The 18,984-nt window shown below is 38.9% G+C and overlaps 1 protein-coding gene across 2 annotated transcripts; it reads right to left on the reverse strand.

The window, feature by feature from the left end:
- Positions 1 to 11,147: 11,147 nt before the first annotated feature.
- On the reverse strand, positions 11,148 to 18,342 carry LOC127448436 (uncharacterized). Of its 2 annotated transcripts, none has more exons than XM_051710946.1 (6): positions 18,168 to 18,342; positions 16,899 to 17,053; positions 16,347 to 16,512; positions 15,980 to 16,076; positions 15,811 to 15,883; positions 11,148 to 15,730 (listed from the first exon to the last, which is right to left on the reverse strand). In XM_051710946.1, exons 1-6 carry the CDS (start codon positions 18,247 to 18,249, stop codon positions 15,506 to 15,508), a joined length of 798 nt encoding a protein of 265 aa, XP_051566906.1. In that variant the 5' UTR covers positions 18,250 to 18,342; the 3' UTR covers positions 11,148 to 15,505. The 2 variants fall into 2 exon arrangements, with proteins under 2 accessions (XP_051566906.1, XP_051566905.1); XM_051710945.1 differs by having other exon boundaries at positions 15,811 to 15,889.
- Between the last annotated feature and the right edge of the window lie 642 nt (positions 18,343 to 18,984).

The following is an 18,984-nucleotide window of genomic DNA, read 5'->3' on the forward strand; positions in this document are numbered from 1 at the left end:
AAAAATACATCTCACACAGCAGCTGTACTGGCATAATATGACACTTCTGGAGCAGACAGATATTCTCGGTAGAAGGCCGTGTGTGTTTATCTGTGTCCATACCTCTTATGAGGGGGTTTACATTGAGGGTTTCTCCTCCATAGTGAGCAGGACCGTGTTGACGTTGGCATCTTTTGATATTGGCAAATCAGTTTGCACTAACTGCCTCCCCTACTGAAGTGCCAAGTGATAAAGATCTTATTACTTATCTAAAGAGTACTAGTGAACATACAATTAGTCATGTTACACCTAATTAGTCAACTTGTTGTACCTCAGCAACCTATTTATGAATCTATCTCTGGAAGGTCCCTAAATGGGTTGCTGGGACAATATCTCTATTTTTCCTTTCTACTTTACAAAGAACTCTCTTCCGCATATTCTCTGCAGTATGCTAATCTGTGATCTTTTTCTACAACATAAACAGCATCATTTGGATATAACGTATACGCTCTGTTTCAAAACCTAGTGAGCTGCCTTGCTGCCAACTGCCTAGATAGACAGCTACCTTCTCATGAGAGTCTGATTTGGAATGCCCTACATAGGCAGCAACTCCATGAAAATAACACTCCATATATGAAGCGCACAGGAAACTTTGGTTACAGTTGAACCTTCGCTAAGCTCCACATTAAAAGTGCTTCTGACCAATCCTGTCTTAGCTAGTGTTGCTGGGCCGCCATTACTCTGACACACATTTGCTATTTTCCAATGACAGCCTATGAAAGTAATTTGTATTTGAGTACTTTTAAGTGGGATGTTATCAAAATGATACAAAAAAATTTAAAACATGTTGTTGCTGGGCAGAGGTGGGTAGAGTAGCCAAAAACTGTACTCGAGTACAAGTACAATTACTTTAAAAATAATTACTCAAGTAGAAGTAAAAGTGCTAACATAAATAATTACTTGAGTAAGAGTAAGAAAGTATCCAATTAAAAGAGTACTCAAGTAGTGAGAAACTCGTTACATTCACAAATGACATAATGGACGCGAATGGTGACCGAGACTGTCAGTCCCTAACATTCTGTCTAACATATTTTGTGTTCCACAGAATACAAAAGGGTAACACGGGTTTGGAACAACACGAGGGTATGAAAATGACGACGGAATATTAAATTATGGCTGAGCTATCACTTTAAAGGGGTAGTTCACCCAAAAATGTAAATTCTTTCATCATTTACTCACCCTCATGCCATCCCAGGTGTGTATGACTTCCTTTCTTCTGCAGAACACAAATTATGATTTTTAAAATAATATTTCAGCTCTGTAGGTCAGTACAATGCAAGTGAATGGGTGCCAAACTTTTGATGATCCAAAAAGAAAATGCAGGCACCATAAAAGTAATCCATATGACTCCAGTAGTTAAATCCATATCTTCAGAAGTGATATGATAGGTGTGGGTGAGAAACAGATAAATATTTAAGTCATTTTTTGCTAGAAGATCTTCTCCCACCCCAGCAGGGGCAATATGCAGAGAAGAATGTGAATCACCAAAAACAAAAGAAGAAGAATGTGAAAGTGATCCGTTTTTCATCCACACCTATCATATCGATTCTGAAGATCTTTATGTAACCACTGGAGCCTTATGGATTACTTTTATGCTGATTTATGTAATTTCTTTTTTTTTTTTTTAGCTTTAAAATGTTGGCACCCATTCACTTGCATTCACTTGCACTGTATGGACCAAAGGAGCTAAGAAATTCTAAAAATATTTATTTGAGTTCAGCAGATGAAAGAAAGTCACACATCTGGCATGAGGGTGAGTAAATTATATAATTTTAATTTTTGGGTGAACTAGTCCTTTAAGGGCTCTTGTCAGATCTGGATGAATTTGTCAATAAGAAGAGAAGTTTTGAAACTGCATAGGGCACCACGTGCAGAAATGTCTGTTCACGCTCCAGTTGTCAATTACACGTTCTGCAGAGCAAAAGGCATTTACACTTAATGTGGATGTTTACATGGCTTTATACTGTTAATCAGTCTGTAGTAGTTTCCAGTACCCCCGCGAGGGCGCAGTGTAATTGCGAAAATATTACTTATGACATGTGGGTCGTGGGACAAAGCGCACTGATATACTGCTGCACTGATTTAAAAATGTACACTTAAAAACTGATGTCACAAGAGCCCATATTTACAGAATCACCCTGAAAATTATCATCACATAACACAGAAAAGCCTGCATTATCATTAGAGCCACAACTTACCTCAGAGTGCTGCCTTAAGATGGAACTGCAATTTTAATCTTGAAATATCCACTTGTCTTGGTGTAAAATGGTGTTGCATGATGAAACTATTATTTTTTCACTGTGCAGAGTGAAGAAAGTGTTTCACTTAGTTAGAAGAGCTTGATGCTGCAGCTGTAATGGACTCGGCTTGAGTGACTGTGACAGCGTGCGCAGCTGTGTGAACTTCCACTGTTATGAAAGTCCCATTCTCAATAAATGATGCATTAATTCAAATTAAACCCAGTAATGTACCGACAGGAACACTGCCCATTGTAACGAAAAGTTAATTTTTTTAATTAGAAATTTGCTTGAGTGTGAGTAAAAAGTACCCACTTTTAAGAGTAATGTAGCGTGTTACTACCCACCTCTGTTTCCGGGTCATTTGTAATAGTGACACGAGTTACTTAGAGAGGATAGACGCAGTGTTTTTCTTTCTTTTTTTAAAATAATCTTTAAATAAATCTGGAGAAGAGCATGTTATGGATTAAACTGTGTCAGCCCTCATTCCCAAATGAACATAGAACATCTGCAACGACACCTACATTTGCTCCAAGGTAAATTAAAGCTAATAAATGAACATTAAATAATTTATGTATTGATTCAAGTCATAGTAAAAGCGATAGCAAATAAAAAGTTCACAGCATCAAAATGAGTGTTATAAGACGCAGCTCTGAAACAGCTCTGTTCACTTACGCTAATGTTATTAGATGTGTAATCGCTATTAAATTAAGTTTCTCTTTTCAAGTGACTGTAATAATCATTTGCCTTGATTATGATTCACAGTCTCCACAATTTTTTTATCAAAATACTGTGTAATTTCAAAAAAAAAATTCCAAAAACTTAAGATAAATATGCATTACAATGTCACTCTTCATACCAGCCCAAGGTATAAAAATATTATCTATTACGTTTGAGAGTGTTTTGCTAAAAACAGCACCATTCACAGCAATCTCCCATTCATTCCAATGGGGAGTTCTGCTTTGCAGAGCTTGTCAGAAAGACCATAATCTAGAGGGGTGGAGCTTAGTGAAGGGTCAATTGATGTAAATATAGAGTTTGCAGTTAGCATGTTGCTAATGTAGCTGAGTGGAGGACGGAATAGAGTAAAATGACGAATTGAGGTTTTAAGTTAGACTACGCCACCCAGTGAATTTCACCCTGGGAAATGTTAAATGAAAACACCAGATTTAACAGGGCAGGAGATGTGGGTCCAATTATGAAAATAGAGATCTTTTAGTACAAAACACTATAAAAGTGTTTCAAACCAATAAAGCAAGAACACTTAAAATGGCACATGCATTATTGGAATCCAGTCACAGAGTTCCCATTCACATTTATTTATAAGTAAATAGAGCTGTTAGTCCATGACACAAATTGACTTTCAAACAGAAATCATAACTACAGGGCTGAGGCTTACTAGCAGAAGGCAGGCTAAAGCAAGGGAACAATGGGTCCCAAGAAAAGTCACACTCCACCACATAACCGTGCGCACACACACACACACACACACAAAAACACACACACACAATAAAGTCTGATATAGGTGACAAACACAGCATTCGGTAAGAACACCATCACCAATGAAGGGAAAGAAAGCTAGCCTCTCTGTCTTGGGCACACAACTCTTGCAATAGACAAATCAAACAGAAAATAAATCAATTGACATAACCAGTTGGCACCAAGTAGGCCCTTGTTAAAAAATATTGAGGAAGGCTTAAGCAGATCCAGTGCAAAAGCAGCAGTTTGGGTATAATATGTAAACATAAATTGCAGAGAAAAAGTTACTCAAAAGCAAACAAATGCAAGATGCTTAGAAAACAAAGAATTCCTAAATTTAAGATAATAATCAACCTGGGTCATAGAAGTGTGTTTCCCTGAGGGCAAAATACAGCATTGGAACAAATAGCTGCAAACTCAATGAAGCTAAACTGGCTTCACTGAAGAATACAAACCACTGTAAGCAGAAGCCCAACCAGCACAAAAATAAAAGAAAACAAAACATGAGCAATAGAAATGAAATAGAAACAAACAAATCAAATAAAAACGAAGTCAGAACAAAACAGCAGCACTTGCAGAGGGCAACCGGAATTTTAGTCTCATTGTGAAAAATGCCCAGTAGAGGTTGTACTTCCTTCGCCAGCTGAGGAAGTTCAACCTGCCACAGGCGCTGCTGATACAGTTTTACTCAGCAGACATTGAGTCTGTCCTCTGCACTTCAATAACTGTCTGGTTTGGTTCAGCTATGAAATCAGACATCAGAAGACTACAAAGGACAGTTCGCTGAGAGGATTATTGGTTGCCCCCTGCCCCCCCTTTCAAGAACTATACACTTCCAGAGTGAGGAAAAAGGCTGGAAAAATCACTCTGGACCCCACTCACCCTGCCCACTACCTTTTTGAACTGTTGCCTTCTGGCCGACGCTTCAGAGTTCTGAGCACCAGAACTGTCAGGCACAGGAACAGTTTTTTTCCCTCAGGCTATCCATCTCATGAACAGTTAAATTGCATCATTGAGCAATAACTATATGCAATACACAGTTTAGTCTTTTTATATTTATCCAACACATCCAACCTCTTCTGCCATTTCATTCCTCTGAAAAAAAAAAAAAAATTTGCACTGGACATAACAGATTGTATTAGATTTGCACTACCCATGTGTATGTGTGTATGTATGTATGTGTGTGTCTGTACGTATGTGTATAATTATTTTTTATTTTTTATTATTATCTATGTCATGCTGCTGTTTTTGTATTGTTTTTGTATTGTTGTACATTGGAAGCTCCTGTCACCAAGACAAATTCCTTGTATGTGTAAGCATACTTGGCAATAAAGCTGATTCTGATTCTGATTGCCCAGGCAACAGGAACACGCATACAAGGGCGCCTACAGAGAAGACGATATATTTAACAACAGAAAAACAAAAGACAAAACTAAAACCAAACAACAAAATAGACTTGCATACAGAGAAGCTGGTCACTCATTTTACCATGGTTAGGGTCAACAGTAAGCGTGAAAAACGCAAATTAACTGGAACCCACGGAACGACAAGCTAAAACACAAAACATAAACAGCTAAGCCCTGTTACGGCCTCAGGACACTAATGCTTAATAAAAAAAAAAAAAACATAAAACATACCTGGGAGTAAGCAGGCAGCACATGTGGTGCGGTGAAGCACAGGGACGTCTCCGAATTCCACTCTCAGGAGATGCAAACAACATAGCCGGACTGCCGGGAACCGGAAATGGTGGGTCCCAGACCGTGACGCATTCCCATGTGACATGTAACGTCCTTAAATAGGCGAGCTGTGACGGCTGATAGGCTATCAGCAATGTCATAATGACGTGATGCAATTCATTAATACAAGGAGGATTTAACCTGCCCTGCCACACTAAGCTAACGACAGACACAATTATTAGGTTAATTCATACGTTTTTAATTTCATTGAACTATTAAGCTATTTAATGAATTATCAAATTTTCCTATCAGTACTGTCAGGTATTGAATTAATTACAAGTATTTATTGTATAATTGAGATTTCTCTCGCTTTGTCCGCCATCTGGATTTTTTCATGGAGCTTGCCATAATGCATTCTGGTATCCACAAAGGATACATGTGATGCTGCCTTAGAATTTGGCCAAAAGAAAGTATATTAGGCCAGTGGTGCTCAATCAGGGAGCCTCAGCAAACTTCCAAGAGGACTTCAAGATAATGCAGAATTTTACAAAATATGTTAATAAGCTATAATATAACAATCTGATTTGCTGTAATAAATCTAAAAATGCTAAAAACCTGCTAAAAATCAAGATGTACAACATGTAAGCTGACATCATATTTCAAAACCTCCTTACAACAACTGTTTTTATTAAAAAAAAACATGAAATTCTTGAAATTTATGGAATCACACAATCATTCACATTAATTAATTTATTCTACTGCCATTCAAAGTTTCTGTTACTACAATTTAAAAACAAGCAGATTTGTCATCATTACAGCAGAAGTACTAGAGGAAAAATCTTGGCCTTTGAGCATATTTGAATACTGTGTTGGACAACGGTTTCTTGGAATTGAAACCGTTGAGATTTATTGTATTAAGCCACAGCCACAATAATCAGTTTTTGTTTGAAAACTCTATTTACAGTTTCCTAACACTTACGTTTTCCAAAGTATGCAGTAATAGAGAGTATTTTCAAAGTCTCAGTTTTTAAAACAGTGTTTTAGTGTGGATGAAAGGTGAAAACGTTGCAAAATCAATGTGTTTTCAAATGAAAACAGATTAGTGTGAACACGGCCTTAGAAGGCAGTATCATTTTGCTGCTCACCTTTTGGAATAGCTTTCATGTCAGTAGCGTTCCATTGTTGCCTTCAAATACTGCAAACTTAAGCAGCTCACTAGGTTTTGAAACAGAGCACTATATAATGAATGTGTGCTATTCATCCATCCATAAGGAACAGAACAGTTTTAGGTTGACCTTTGGAGATCACTAAACACAGCATCAACTCTCTGCCGGCTCCACCCCCAAGGCCTTGTATCCTCCTCATTCTCCACTGAGACCACTTCCTACTTTATGCTAGTGGCAAAAACTAATAATCAAATCTATCGCTGCACAGACACAATGGTCTCTTTGGAAAGCCCCTGCCAAGCTAGTAAACATTTTTCTCTGGTTTTCATGAACACAATTCTTAATCGATGCACCAACCCAATGAGAAGTTGCTTCATACTCTGAAACATTTTTGTGTAATTTGTCTGTCTAGTGTCTTCTTCCATAACCACAGAGGAGAGTCTTAGCAAGTGGCAGAGATGCAGAAACAGGCCTAATAGTGACAGGCTCGACTTGCAGGTGAGGTCACAAGTAATAAACACTAATGAATACCAGATTAGTCTTGGCACAATCAGGCTTACTGCAATACAGACTTTATACTCCTCAAGAAGAGCTTTATTTCAAGTTGAGTGGTGAGATTGTTGACACAGGAGGGTAAAAAAAACTTCTGTCAAGTTCTCACCCTGTCTGAGGCTCTCATTCCACAGCTGTACGTTATGTACACACGTTGCATTTGCAAGCGACTCTTCGATTTGTTAGGCTGTTGGCAAATTTGTCACCCTCGCCCGGTGGAAAGCAAATAATTTATTTATTTGAGTTCAACATAATAAGAAGCATTACTCCACCGCTTGGCAGTGATGCCTTTTTTATGCTATCAAGTGCAAAAGCGCATTGTTGGGGCTTCGTTAAGGAGCAGGTTTGGTTATTAGCAATAATTAATTATCAAAGATAATTATTAAAAATCAATAGAACACTGATTAGAATCAACAATAGCTTATTAATCCTTCAAATCAACAATCATCAAAGATAACTATCAATTGTCAAAATCAATAGAATAGTTATAAGAATTAATATTGCCAGGGCACCACCCTGGAATCAGGGACTAATAACCTGACAGTATAGCAGTCTCAATATAGGATTGTTCTCTTAGGAAAGTCAACGTCCGGAGAAAATTGACATTCAAAAGGTAAACAATGAAGGCTTGAATCTGAGCACTGACATCCCCTGCCAGCCCTTGACACAGGTGCATGCAGAACAATCCCAAAACACTTCTCTTTAAAGTATAACAAAGTTTATTGATGCAGTGATATAAATTAATAATCAATACAATGCAGTCAATAAACTTCCAACTTCCAACTACAAACTAAACAGTAACATGATTATGGTAACAGATAAGCCTATAATACATGAGAGGAGGGTAGGTGTGTGTGTGTGAATGGGTGTATGTGTGTGTGTGTGTGAGGAGAGAAGGAGTGCACAAAATGGCGGGCGTGGCTCTCATGGAGAGTACGTCATTCAAGGTTTCCGGCCAGAGAATGTGGCCGCGAATGTGGGCAGAGAGGCTGGTTAATGGCATCTGCCCATTTAACGCGTCTCCGCTGGTATGATAACTTAGGGACAAATCCAAGTTATATGTTCACCAAATGTGTGTGTGTGGGTATGTTTATGAGGGGTCGTGTGTGTGTGCAGTTAGTACAAGAGAGAGAGAACAGGGCGATGGCACTGAAGCCGGTTTAGCGATCGTGGGAGAGATGGCAAACTGTTAGTTTTATCACTCAGAGACACGGTGAACGGCTCGTAATCTGTCCACCGCGGTCATTGGTTCTTTATTGGATAAACACAGTGTGCCGATCTCACCGACGATGACGGAAATGAACAAACAGCCCAACGTGGTTGGACGACAACACAGCCAATCTTATTCGTGGTAACAGTGATTTACAGTAATACCTTGAGTATTATTAGAAGTAATGAGCGGATTCAGCGGTCCGTAAACTGTACAAGCAATAACCTTGATACACAAGAATAACACACTTTAATAATCTATCTCTGCCCAGACATAAACCTCTTACTTGAATCGCATGAGGATGCAGGTAGAATGTGTGTTTGTCCGGAGGCCGTTTCCTCACTCTGTCTGCGGGCGGTACGGCGGCTGATTCTCGGTGGGTTGGCAGAGATATCAGTGAAGTCGACTCGGTTGAAGAAGGAAGACAAATTCTTTCTTCACTTCTGCTTGCAAAAGGGTGAGACACGGATTGCTCGGCAGTCTCCTTCAGATCCGTTAGCGTGCTCGGTGAAACACAGAGAATCTAAGCTCGTCCAGCGAGATGGAGATTGTATGGCCAAAATTCAGGTACTTACGTTACTTCCTTGGGCAACGAGGCTACACCTGGGAGCAGCAGGGCTGCAACTAGACGTGGCACATAATGTCGCTGGAAGCAAGCTTAGGAGGAATCTCCAGAGTTTTATACTCTCGATGACATCATGGTTGAGGGACACGTTCTGTCTGTAAAGTGAGCAAGGCTTGATGGGATCTGTGGTCTGTTTGGACTCCCTTTGTTTTCATGTTATCAGGCTTTGAGTGTTCCTACAGGTCGAGGTCAGGCTTTATGACTGTGAGTAGGTCTGCCTTTGTCTCCTATCTGAGCACATGAGGCCCAACAGCATAGAGTTAAGACATGCCTGTAAATGGTGGGGAAATTATACATTTTTTAAGCTTTAATGTAATTAAATGGCAACAGGTCGGAGTAATTTTTTTATACTTCTCTGGAAATGCTAGACAGGACATAGGGAGGGAAGAAAGGAGAAAAACTATTTGCTTGCAGCAAGCAGAAATATATTTACCAAGGAGGATTTAGTCAGCACTTCTGTGCATTCTGGTCCTAAGGATTTTCAATTTGACATCTATGTTCAGAGCAAAAAATACCAATAGAATGCATTTGTTTCCATTTCCGGCTATTTGCCATGAATTACTATATAAATATGTTATTCAATCCTCCTGAATGCTTGGGCTTCAGAGGAAACATGTTGATACTACTGCTTCTTTTCTTCAACTCTAAATAATTGAATAGAAAAGAGGGCCTCTACAGTCTTTTTATTGAGTTTTTGCGGGAATCTTCAACATCTGTTTTACTGTGCAACACCACACACACATCTCAAAACAGGCTAGGTGACAAAAAAGGCACTCCTTCTATCTTTGAGCTTTTGATAAAAAGGAGTACGAAGAAGCCCAGCATAGGTACAGTACAATATGGTCAGCCTCCAGTGGGTTTCCTTGCAGTAACTTTTGTCATCCACCAGTTACTGCCTGGGGGCCCTGACACACTCAACATAGCATATTAAAAACATGTTGATGAGAGTGAAAACAACATGGCTGAAAGGGGAAAAAAAAGAGATGTGTAGCGTTTTACATCTCCCTTAAGTGTCTGCTTCAGGGACAGTTTATGTGCTAGAGATAGTGGTTCTTTGACACTGTCATCTTCTGTCACGTCGCAACAGCTAGTTGCGATCAAGCTTCCACAAAAGTCAATCCTCCACCTGCTCATTCTTTGGGTGCTGTATAATGCGTGCAACTCATCTTACTCTTTGTGCAGAATGTCTTGGGGCCTTTATGATAATGAATGCATGATCTGGGTCTTCCCCCACTAAAACATTACAATAAATAAAACATTTTAGTCCAGCAAGGCAGCAGAACTTGTGTGTGTGTGGGTTTGTGTGTGTGTGTGTGTGTGCGTGTGCATGTGTGTGTGTGTGTTTCCTAGTATTTAAGAGCAAAAACCATAACAGATATACCCACACGTTATTGTTTAATGCTTCGGAGAACAATCCAACAGGGAACCCAATCCATTCCCATTTGCAAGACAAAAAAGCACAATGTATAATTAAAAGTGTAAAGTGTAATAATGTAATTGTTGGAGTGTTGATTAGCATTAAATAGCACTGCAGAAACATGACTGTAAGCCATATTTAGCATACTTAATTTATTAATCGAGCAAGCTGTTGTTGCTTCTCTTATGTAAGCTGGAGGAGGTATGAAGACTTCAGCTGGGTGTGAACTCTGATATAACAGTCACAATTGTGACTGCTTATATTAACTCCAACACTTATTTGAACAGATAGCGTATATGCAGTTATCATGTAAGAAATGCAAACACAGCCATCACCTACAGCTCCATTTCTTGGAAAAGTGACTCTCTGTGTAATGCACAGACATTAAGAAGTAATATGCAAATGTTCGAAAACCGGAAAATTGCATATAGTGAAAGCAGTTTATCTTATTTCTCATTTATTATATTATTTGAGTAAACCTGGTACTTTTTAATCTTTTCTGCTGATCAAAGTTGCTTTTTTAACTTACAGCTCCATCTAAAAGATAATGTATTTTGTTTCACAAGAACTGAATACCACAGTGGAATATTAGCCTACAGTCTCGGCAAGGCCTCAAAGGCATCCTCCAACAGGCTGCAAGTTTGCGTATCAGAGAGAGTTAGCAACATGGAGCCGTTGGTGGACATGCAGATAGAAGGTTTGCTAGTAAAAAGTAAAACAAATGGCAAAAATCTTTTTCAGAAGCACTTTAATTTTTAAAGATTGCTACAGGTGCAAAAAAAAAAGAAAAGAAAAGAAAAGAAAAGAGAAACGAGTACAAGAAAAATTTTTCTTTGCCATGAGAATTAAAAAATATAATTAAAAAAATGATACATCATGTTATTCATACATCAGAGACAGAAGCCACTGTTTACTGATAACCCAGGGCCTTTTTGTGTGCTATTGTGAATGGGTGCAAAAGTCTGAGGCCACTAGTGAAAATGCTTCTATTTTTCATTCTTTTCTAATTTAATATTATTTTTGCAAATTAATTTCAAATTACATTATTAGCATAACAATTTGTGTGGAAAGTTTTATTGAAAAAGCTGCATGAATTTCAGAATTTCTTAGTATTAGTATGAGCCTCTTTTGCTTTAATGGCAGCATGTGCTCCAGCTGGCATGGACTCCACAAGTTTGAACAAAACCTGATGATCCATGTTATCCCAGCATGATTTGATAATGTTCCACAGAACATCTTCAATGAAAGCAAGTAAATCTGACCTTTTGTACTAAGAGATTTTCAGTGTGGTCTCGGACATTTGGATCCCACTGGATGTCCTTGCCTCTTCCACAGCCATAACTTTTACCTTGCACAAAATTAACGGTTGCACTTTATTTTAGAGTTCTTGTACTTTCAGTATAATTACAGTGTACTTACCCAATAAAGTACTGAGTAATATTAGGTAATAACATGTACTTTATATGGGTTAGGGTTAGGATTGGGGTTAGGTTTAGGGTTAGTACCTAGTAATTACTATAGTTGTTGTAATTATATATTATGTAATTGCAGAACAGTACTGTAAAATAAAGTGCTACTGAAATAACACTAGTCAATGTTTGCAACAGTTAGGCTTCAATTTAGAGTTTTTTTTATTTTATTTTATTTATTTTTTTATCCACCTGTGTGACATTCACTTTTAATATCCTGGTTCTATTTCTTTATGATTATTTGCTCATTCTCCTTCACCCACTTTCCCGTTCATCAGTCACAACAGATCGAAGCGCATGGCAGCTGCCCTGGCTTTGTTATGCCATCACACTGAAACTCCACATCTATTATGCAGTTTCACATTAATATTTTAAATCAGTCTTCAAATTAACGTACATCCTCCCTTAAGAGTGGGCTGTGATGCTTAGAAGAGCTTGTTTCTTGATGGCTTTGATATTTTTCAACTCTTCTTTAACACTTCAGGATAGTCAGAGTGCCCTCCATTGTCCAATTACTGTACTGCACACATTGTTTGTTAAGGCAAAAATGGTCAGAGAATTTTCTGTGACTTCTAAGCCAGCGCCAGTTCATTTCAGTTGAATTTTGATCACAAACTTAAGCCATGTTTTGTTTCAAATCTCCAGCTAGCACACTTCCCACAGTTCATGAAATAATTCGATGAGCTCAGTGTGCTGTCCTGTGTTAAAATATTTTCTATTGAAATAGAAAGTTTGGCCAGAATACATTTTGAAGTCCTTTATAAAAAAAAATTGCTACTAACTAGTTGGTTGCAGAGGGATGGACATTCTCACTCTAGCGAGCATTTGATTGGCCAAAAGTCTGCATAGTGCAACATGAATCATCAATAGAATGTAACAGTGCACACCCGTTTGTAGCTGTCTTGGTTCCAGAAGTATTTGTCCTGCTCGTTTTTTTTCCCCATAGGGATTTTATAAAATCCTTCATAGAAGAGTTGTAAGCCATTTAAAGATTTTAAAATCGGACAAAAAGACAAAGCAATTAACGTATTTAACAAGGAAATGAACTACAAAATGAAGCAGTGCGAAAGACTTAATCAAATTAAAACGATGAAAATATTCACCGATCAGCCACAATATTAAACCACCTGCCTAATATCATGTAGGTCCCCCTCGTGCCACCAAAACAGCTCTGACCCATCGAGGCATGGACTCCACAAGACCTCTGAAGGTGTCTGTCCTGTGGTATCAGGCACCAAGACATTAGCAGCAGATCCTTTAAGTCTGGTAAGTTGCAAGGTGGGGCCTTCATGGATCAGACTTGTTGGTCCAGCACATCACATAGATGTTCAATCAGATTGAGATCTGGGGAATTTGGAGGCCAAGTCAACACCTTGAACTCTTTGTCATGTTCCTCACACCATTCCTGAATGATTTTTGCAGTTTGTCATGACGTATTATCCTCCTGAAAGAGGCCACTGCCATCAGGGAATACCATTGCCATGAAGGGGTGTACATGGTCTGCAACAATCTTTAGGTAGGTGGTACGTGCCAAAGTAACATCCACATGAATGCCAGTACCCAAGGTTTCCCAGCAGAACATTGCCTAGAGCATCACACTGCCTCCGCCGGCCTGCCTTCTTCCCATAGTGCATCCTGCTGCCATCTATTCCCCAGGTAAATGACGCACATGCACCCGGCCGTCCACATTCATCAGACCAGGCCACCTTCGTCCATTGCTCCATTGTCCAGTTCTGACGATCACGTGCCCATTGTAGGCACTTTCAGCAGTGGACAGGGGTCAGCATGGGCACTCTGACTAGTCTGTGGCTACGCAGCCCTATACACAGCAAGCTGTGATGCACTGTGTGTTATGACAAATGTCTATCATGGCCAGCATTACGTTTTTCGGCAATATGTGCTACAGTAGCTCTTCTGTGGGATCAGACCAGATGGGCTAGCCTTCGCTCCCCACACGCATCAATGAGCCTTGGGCGCCCATGATCCTGTCACCGGTTCACTGGTTGTCCTTCCTGACCACTTTTGGTAGGTACTAACCACTGCATACCAGGAACAATCCACAAGATCTGCTGTTTTGGAGATGGAGACCCAGTCATCTTTTGGAGACCCAGTCATCTAGCCATCACAATTTGGCCCTTATTAAAGTCACTCAGATCCTTATGCTTGCCCATTTTTCCTGCTTCCAAAACATGAAATTCAAGAACTGACTGTTCACTTGCTGCCTTATATATCCCACCCCTTGACAGGTGCCATTGTAACGAGATAATCGATGTTATTCTTTTCACCTGTCAGTGTTTTCTCCCCAATTTGGAATGCCCAATTCCCAGCGCGCTCTAAGTCCTTGTGGTGGCATAGTGACTCACCTCAATCCGGGTGGCGGAGGACGAATCTCACTTGCCTCTGCGTCAGAGACCGTTAATCTGCGCATCTTATCACATGGCTTGTTGAGCGTGTTACCGCGGAGATGCAATGCGTGTGGAGGCCCACGCTATTCTCCGCAGCATCCATCCACAACTCACCACACGCCCCACCGAGAGCGAGAATCACACATTATAGTGACCACAAGGAGGTTACCCCATGTGACTCTACCCTCCCTAGCAACCTGGCCAATTTGGTTGCTTAGGAGACCTGGCTGGAGTCACTCAGCATCCCCTGGATTTGAACTCGTGACTCCAAGGGTGGTAGTTAGCATCAATCCTCGCTGAGCTACTCAGGCCCCCACCTGTCAGTGGTTTTAATGTTGTGGCTGATCAGTGTAAAAAACTATTGATTTAAAGTAGTCAATTATAAGAATATAAACACTATATTTTAATTTTATTGCAATATATTCAGATATAGTTTGATAGTGTAGTTTGATAGTATAGGGAGACTTGATTGTGTCATTCATAGCGTGTCATGGAAGTGGACTATCTTGGCAGGGCTTGGTTGTGTCTAGATGGTAACACCCTTACCAGAGACTATTTAGAAGAGTTTAATTTGCTGTTACTAGGTGAGGTTTAGATTTTATGGTAGGGTTAAGGTTAGGGGTAGGGGTAGGTAAAGGGATTCTGTAGGACTCAAATTAAACACAGTTTACACAGTGTATGAACGTTGCATTCGGCTCTTTAGGTAACTGGGCGGTTCCCCTCTAGACATGACCGCAGGACTTTTGAAGAGATTTGTATGTCGTAATTCTCTGATTGGCGGATCTTTCCAGACAGAATCATGGATGGTGTAGTTCTTCAGGAATTCCACTATTCAACACATTTTTAAAAAATTAAGTGTAAATAACATGGATTGATGGCTGTTACAGAACCAGATACCGTATATTAACAACCTCAGAGCTCACAGTAGGTCTGTCTTTTAAGGTTTATAAATTATCATTATAAATCAGTTCCCTTATGGAAAAATATAAAGGTATTTTCACTACCAGAACCACACTGTTTGTGCTCTTTATCCATTTTACCTGAAAATAAAGACTGTGAATATTGTGTGCGTATATCAGCTTAAAGTAATTTTGTCAACTTTCAGGAGTACACTAGCCCATAGATGGCTTCAAAGCAAATCGACATGGACTAAAAGCCACAAACTCCAATTCTGATTTAATGATGTCTTCAAAAGCATAACACTGTCTCAGCTGTATATTTTAGTGACTTTTAGAGGGCAATATACCCCAATGCGCTCTGCGTGTTCTGTGGTTCTGTGTTCACACAGGGGGTTGCAGAGGAGTAGATGCAGTACATGCTGACATGTTGCTCATGGCTGGTATCCATGGACTGTATTACCAGAGTCTGGTCATCCCCATCCTTTTCACTCTTGTTGATAATCTCAATATCTGTTGTTGTGCACTCCTCACTCCACTGCGTAAGGTTGCTCCACCACTTTGAATGGAAGTGACGGGCAAAATTATTTCAGATGTATCTATTTCTCCGCCTGATATGATGGACAGCATTGGCCTTACCTGAGACTGGTCAATGGTCATGATTTTATTTTTAAAATCTTTGGGATCTGGTACTACAGGAAGGATCAGTCTTCTAATGCTTTTAAGACAAAAATGGCGTCAGCGTTCAGACGTCTAAGAAAAACTGTTTGGATAATATTATAATAACCTTAGCATCGGTTATACTCACCCCTCTTGCGTCAGCAGACAAATTAGAAGAAAGATTGGCAGCACAGTTATCAAAATATAAAACCACATGTAGGAAGATGTTTCTGCCATACAAGCACCTGTGAACAAAATATTTAGTTGCATTCTAACTGTATACTATTTCATGAAGTCAAGAGTTCGAAAAGAAACACAAAAACAGAAACTCTCATCCCTGATTATAACCAAATATCATCAAGATTTACTCTTGAATTACAAACATTGCATCTGTTGCATCTGCCAATACATGCTTATTTCAAGTAAAACTTTTGTCATGTTTGTCATCAACCTGTTAGGTTAACCTGTTAACCTGGTTAACACATGCATGTTTTCCAAATACCAAAAGGCTTTACCTGTATTATTTCCCCAGTGTTGTACTTGTGTCCAAGTGCTCCAGTCCCCATCTATACAACTCAGCTTCATTCTTATTCTGAAATCATAATTCTCCTTCATACTGAGAGTAGACAGGTTGAAAACATACACCTCATATTTATGTTCAACTTCATACTTCTGAGCTCTCTGCAAAAGTATAAACACAAAGACGTCTTTGTTAAGATTTTTCAACTTTGCTTTGAATAGTTCACATAGTTGCATGAGATTTGAGAAGCAGTCAAGCAAATAAAAGACTCCTGGTAGGGACATCAGCACACCAACATAATTTGCTAAGGACCAGCATCCAAAACACAATGAATGCTGGTGTTTTCAACATATACTTACATAACTAGATGTATAATTAATTATATGTGTAACTGTATTTTTCCAGTCACATTAAAAAAAAAAAAAAAAATCTTTTTTTTTTTTTTTTTTGGTTGCTTCTGTTTCCTGCACACAGTAAGACTTAGTGCAGTTAGAAAGTAAGTGTTCTTTATTGTGTGAATGTCTGTGGGTGTTCAGTGGTGAAGTACCTTCCAGTCTTTGACACACTGGCTCTTGCACTGCAATTCACTTGTGTAACACGTGGGATCTGTCGTTTTATCTGGGGTCCTCCATGTTACAGTGATATCATGTGATGTATTACTAATTTTCATATCAGTCTTGTCCAGGTCAATCTTGTACAGGTCTAAGTCATGAAAAGTACAGAGTAAGTATGAGTAATAGTATTTGTTATGAGTGTTTTTAAGGGTAGTTCACTCAAAAATAGTTCACCCTCTTGTTGTTCCAATAGTGTATGACTTTCTTTCTTGTGGAACACAAAAGGAGATCTTAGTCATTATGTTAGTCTCAGTCACCATTCACTTTCATTGCATTTTTCTCCATACAATGAAAGTGAATGGTGACTGAAGCTGTCATTCAGCCTAACATCTCCTTATGTGTTCCACAGATAAGAAAACTAAGTCTAAGGGGTTTGGAACAACATTATTACAGAATTTCATTTTTGAGTGAACTATCCATTTAAAATGAATTTAAAGGAAAAAACACAGCTTTACCGTGAAAATGTGGGGTTTTTACTTTATTAATGTATTTTGATGTGAATCTTCCACGTAGGGTGCACAGGATATACCAGCCCATGTGAACGCATAACTTCCCCACTTCAGACTTTTTCATGTGGCTCCCTAGACAGCTTATTTGCTTTGACACACCGCTACTTCTCAACTAACTGATCAGTAACTCTCAGATGTTATCTACATCTGTATCTTACTCATATGTGTCATATGCTCTGTTCCTACTCATTTAATCTATGCTCTTTATGTTGGGTAATTTTTGTCTTTTAGGTTTAGGATGTTTAAAGGTTATTTAATGTTCTTTTGACAAATGTAATAACCACGTTTGTGTGGGACTTACTGTCATACTAAATACATACAACACTTTTAAAGTCCTATCAGTTGCCCTTCATGTAAACATTTTCATAGCAGTTCTAATATATATATATATATATACACATACACACACACACACACACACACACACACACACACTGCACTTTGGATTTATTTTGATAAATAAGTAATATATCTGTGTGATTTCACAATCAAGATTTCTCAATCAAAGTCATGTGATTTCTCGACCAAGATTTCTTATGTCATTTGATCTCTCAACGTGGCTTAAATCAAAACATTTTCTGTCACATGGAAATAACAATGAGAAACACTCAATTAATTCAGATGTTAAACACTAAATATGGCTATTTAATAAAGTATTCTGTTAATTAAGTGGCATAAAGTTAACTCTCTTACCTTCTTCAACATACTCAGCCCAGGGCTCGGGGACAAAGAGCAAGAGAAGGACAAACTGGAGACACAGGCAAGAGTTGTTCATGATCAGCTCCTGTTTCAGTCACTTATCAATAAAGAGCTCTCAGTTTGCAGAGCACAGAGGAACAGCTGTCACAATCTGTAATACTTGAGCCACTAAACCCTGCTGTTCCACCACTTATTTCCTTCCCCTTGATCGTCTCCCCCTCACTTCATACTCAGTCTCATTTTTTTTTTTTTTTTCACTATTTCTCTAGTATGTATGTTACTAAATAAACCTTTGTTTATGTGTATGTATGTCTAATGAACTCTGTTTCAATTCTCTATAAAATGAAATATTCACAACTGGACAGTATAAAGTAGAAAATACAAAATCTTGTTTAATTTGAAAAAAGAAATATGAAATGCAATCATTAAATGTTCTTTAAGTTATTAAAAAGGATCTTCTTTCACTTTAAATGCTCACAAAAGACACAGTCTCTTAAACCTTTAGTAAAATGCCCAAAATTACTCTTTAAAAGAGCTTTACAGGTGAAAACTGTAAAACGGTTCACTTTCACATTTAAATCACTAGCAATTAGACCACAGTTGAGGTGTAAATTGGAATCAAATCTTTTCAATAAGGAAAAAGTATAACGTTAATGTAGAGCCGAGGAGGGCGGGGCCGGGCTAGAATGACACACGCCCGGTCCCCAATCAGCCTGATGGGGCGCACGAGGGATAAAGGCGGCCGGGGACGACAGTTCGGGAGAGAGAGAATGACAGGCAGCTGTACTGTGTGTTTATAGTTGTGTGTTTT

This window comes from Myxocyprinus asiaticus, chromosome 11 (assembly GCF_019703515.2).
Source record: "Myxocyprinus asiaticus isolate MX2 ecotype Aquarium Trade chromosome 11, UBuf_Myxa_2, whole genome shotgun sequence".
NCBI classification, from domain to species: Eukaryota; Metazoa; Chordata; class Actinopteri; order Cypriniformes; family Catostomidae; genus Myxocyprinus; species Myxocyprinus asiaticus.